Raw genomic sequence first — 2508 nt, 5'->3', positions numbered from 1 at the left:
CCTGCCTCTGCCTCCCGAGTGCTGGGATTAAAGGCGTGCGCCACCATCGCCCGGCTTTGGAAGCTGTTTCTTCAGTTCCTGTGTGGTGTTCTCATGGTAATGACCCAAGGCCTTGTAGGTTTATTAAAGTTTATAATAGGAAGACATTTACTATTATTCTTTGAAAATGAGTCAGTGAATAGACTCTGCGTGGTGATGCACAGCTTTAATCCCAGCACCGGGAGGCAGAGGCAGGCAGATCTCCTAGTCCCAAGCCAGCCTGGTCTACAGAGCAAATTCAAGGACAGCCAAGGATATATAGAGAAACACAGTCTCAAACAAAAAAAAACAAAAACAAAAAAAAAGAAGAAAAGAAAAAAGAAAGAGAAAGAAAGAATGAAATGAGTCAATGAATACAGATACTGAGGTTGCCGTGTTACCATTAGAGAAGATGCAGGTGCAGGAGAAAGCATGTCATTTCTCATGAGTGCCACTGATGGCCTTTTTCTCTGTCTCCACTCCCTTTTCATCCACCCTGAAACACTGCTTTTTGGTCTTCAGGTTTCACAGATGGCAGTGTGACTCTGAACAAGGGAGATATCACCCGGGACCGCCATAGCAAGACCCAGATCTTGCACAAGGGCAACTATCCTGTTACTGGACTGGCCTTCCGCCAGGCGGGGAAGACCACCCACTTGTTTGTTGTGACAACTGAAAGTGTCCAGGTAGGACTAAGGTCGCACTCAAGGGGAATAACGTTCACCGTCTCTCCAGGGCTTAGGGCAATAGGGTAAGGAACTAACAGGAGAGGTGGGAGTCTTAAAATTAGACATAGAGCCTTGAGTCATTTACCCAATTTAATATTTTATTTCTTCATGTAGGACGGTAGAAGAGGTAGGCTTAAGGAAAGAACTCTGCTTGTAGTAGAATAACTTGATTCTCCATTGTTAAGCACAGTTAGACAAATGGCTTTACCTCTCTGATTCCTGGTATTCTACTGCATAACTAATTTTTAAAAATTTTCCACCAAATTTTTATTTATGTGTAGGCTGTGTGTGTACATTTGTCCTGAGAGGCCAGCTGGAGTTACAGGCAGTCATGAACTGCCTTTGGGAAATGTTTGTGCCAGGGGTCAGTCCCAGAGCCCCGTGTTCACTGTGCCCACACTGCCACTGAACTGCCTCCTAAAGCAGGAATACACTTTTGGTAAAACAGCAAAGGATCATTGCGTTTCTTTAACTCCCGTGATTCTAGTGATAGCTTGGTCCCCAATACATTCATCTAGTATCTAGGTATTGGTGACTGGAGAAGGCAGATTGCCGAGGGCAAACAGAATGTGAAGTGGAGAAAATGTGAAAGACTTAAGGTAGAAATGAGTATCTGTAGCCTGACGTGGTGGGCACGCCTTTAATGCCAGCACTCAGAAGGCAGAGGCAGGTGGATCTCTGAGGCCAGCCTGGGCTACAAAGCAAGTTCCAGGACAACCAGGGCTACGATGAGAAACCCTATCTTGAAGAAAGGCAAACAAAATAAAGAAAAGAAATGAATTGTCTGTATGAAGGCTTAGGTGCTGCCTCTTCAAAGGGAGCCTGATAACTTTTTTTTTTTTTTTACCTTTGGCAGTCCTATATAGTTTCTGGAAAGGACTACCCCCGTGTGGAGTTGGACACCCATGGTTGTGGTCTGCGCTGCTCCGCCCTGAGTGACCCTTCTCAAGACCTGCAGTTCATTGTTGCGGGAGATGAGTGTGTCTACCTCTATCAGCCAGATGAACGTGGGCCCTGCTTTGCCTTTGAGGGCCATAAGCTCATCGCTCACTGGTTCAGAGGCTACCTTGTCATTGTCTCCCGAGACCGGAAGGTTTCTCCCAAGTAAGACCAGGGAAAGGGGAACCAGAGAGGACTAGACTGTGCCCCAAAACCATTGTAGTTCTAAAGCCCCAATACCTGGAGCCAGCCAGTCTGGCACTTGAGTTTTATGTAGGTTGATCTTCCATCTAGATTCAGTTAACTATTTTTACTGAAAAATCTGGTTTTGCTCAGACAGTTGCTGTGAAAATACTGTGGAAATGTATAATGTTTCAGGGAATCTGGACTTAGGATTGGACTTTTTTGCTCTTTGGTTACATAAGTTAGATGGAGCCAGAGGATTGGGTGGCGAGGAACTGCAAAGTGCTAGGAAGGATAAGGCATGAGTTTTCTCATTTGAGTTTTTTGTCGTCGTCGTCGTTGTTGATAGAGCACTAAAAGGGAAGAGTGGGTCTTTTTCATAGTGAAAGCACTCCCTGGTGGGTTTTTTGTGTATATATATATGTTCATGTGTGTCAGGTGCATGTATGTACGCATGTGTGTAGAGGCCAGACAACAACCTTAGGTGTCATTCCCCAGACACAATCCACATTATTTATTTTGGAGATAGTCTCATCCTGGCCTGTAGCTCACCAAGTATAGTAGGCTGCAAGTTGGCCACCAGTGAGGCCCCAGCATCTGCCTGCACCCACCTCCCTAGCCCAAGTGTGTGAGGCCCCAG

The 2508-nt window shown here is 45.7% G+C and overlaps 1 protein-coding gene across 1 annotated transcript in view; it reads left to right on the top strand.

Moving 5' to 3' along the window:
- Vps11 (VPS11, CORVET/HOPS core subunit) overlaps positions 1–2508 on the top strand; it is a 17558-nt gene that overhangs the window by 2604 nt on the left and 12446 nt on the right. Inside the window, exons 4-5 of the mRNA XM_005347180.3 lie at positions 541–704; positions 1603–1850. Of these exons, the coding sequence (XP_005347237.1) occupies positions 541–704; positions 1603–1850 (412 nt within the window). The remainder of the gene's footprint in view (positions 1–540; positions 705–1602; positions 1851–2508) is intronic.

The sequence above is a fragment of the Microtus ochrogaster genome, chromosome 5 (genome assembly GCF_000317375.1).
Source record: "Microtus ochrogaster isolate Prairie Vole_2 chromosome 5, MicOch1.0, whole genome shotgun sequence".
Taxonomy (NCBI): domain Eukaryota; kingdom Metazoa; phylum Chordata; class Mammalia; order Rodentia; family Cricetidae; genus Microtus; species Microtus ochrogaster.
Note: the sequence above shows the minus strand (reverse complement) of the source record. Positions and strands in the feature narration are given on the sequence as shown.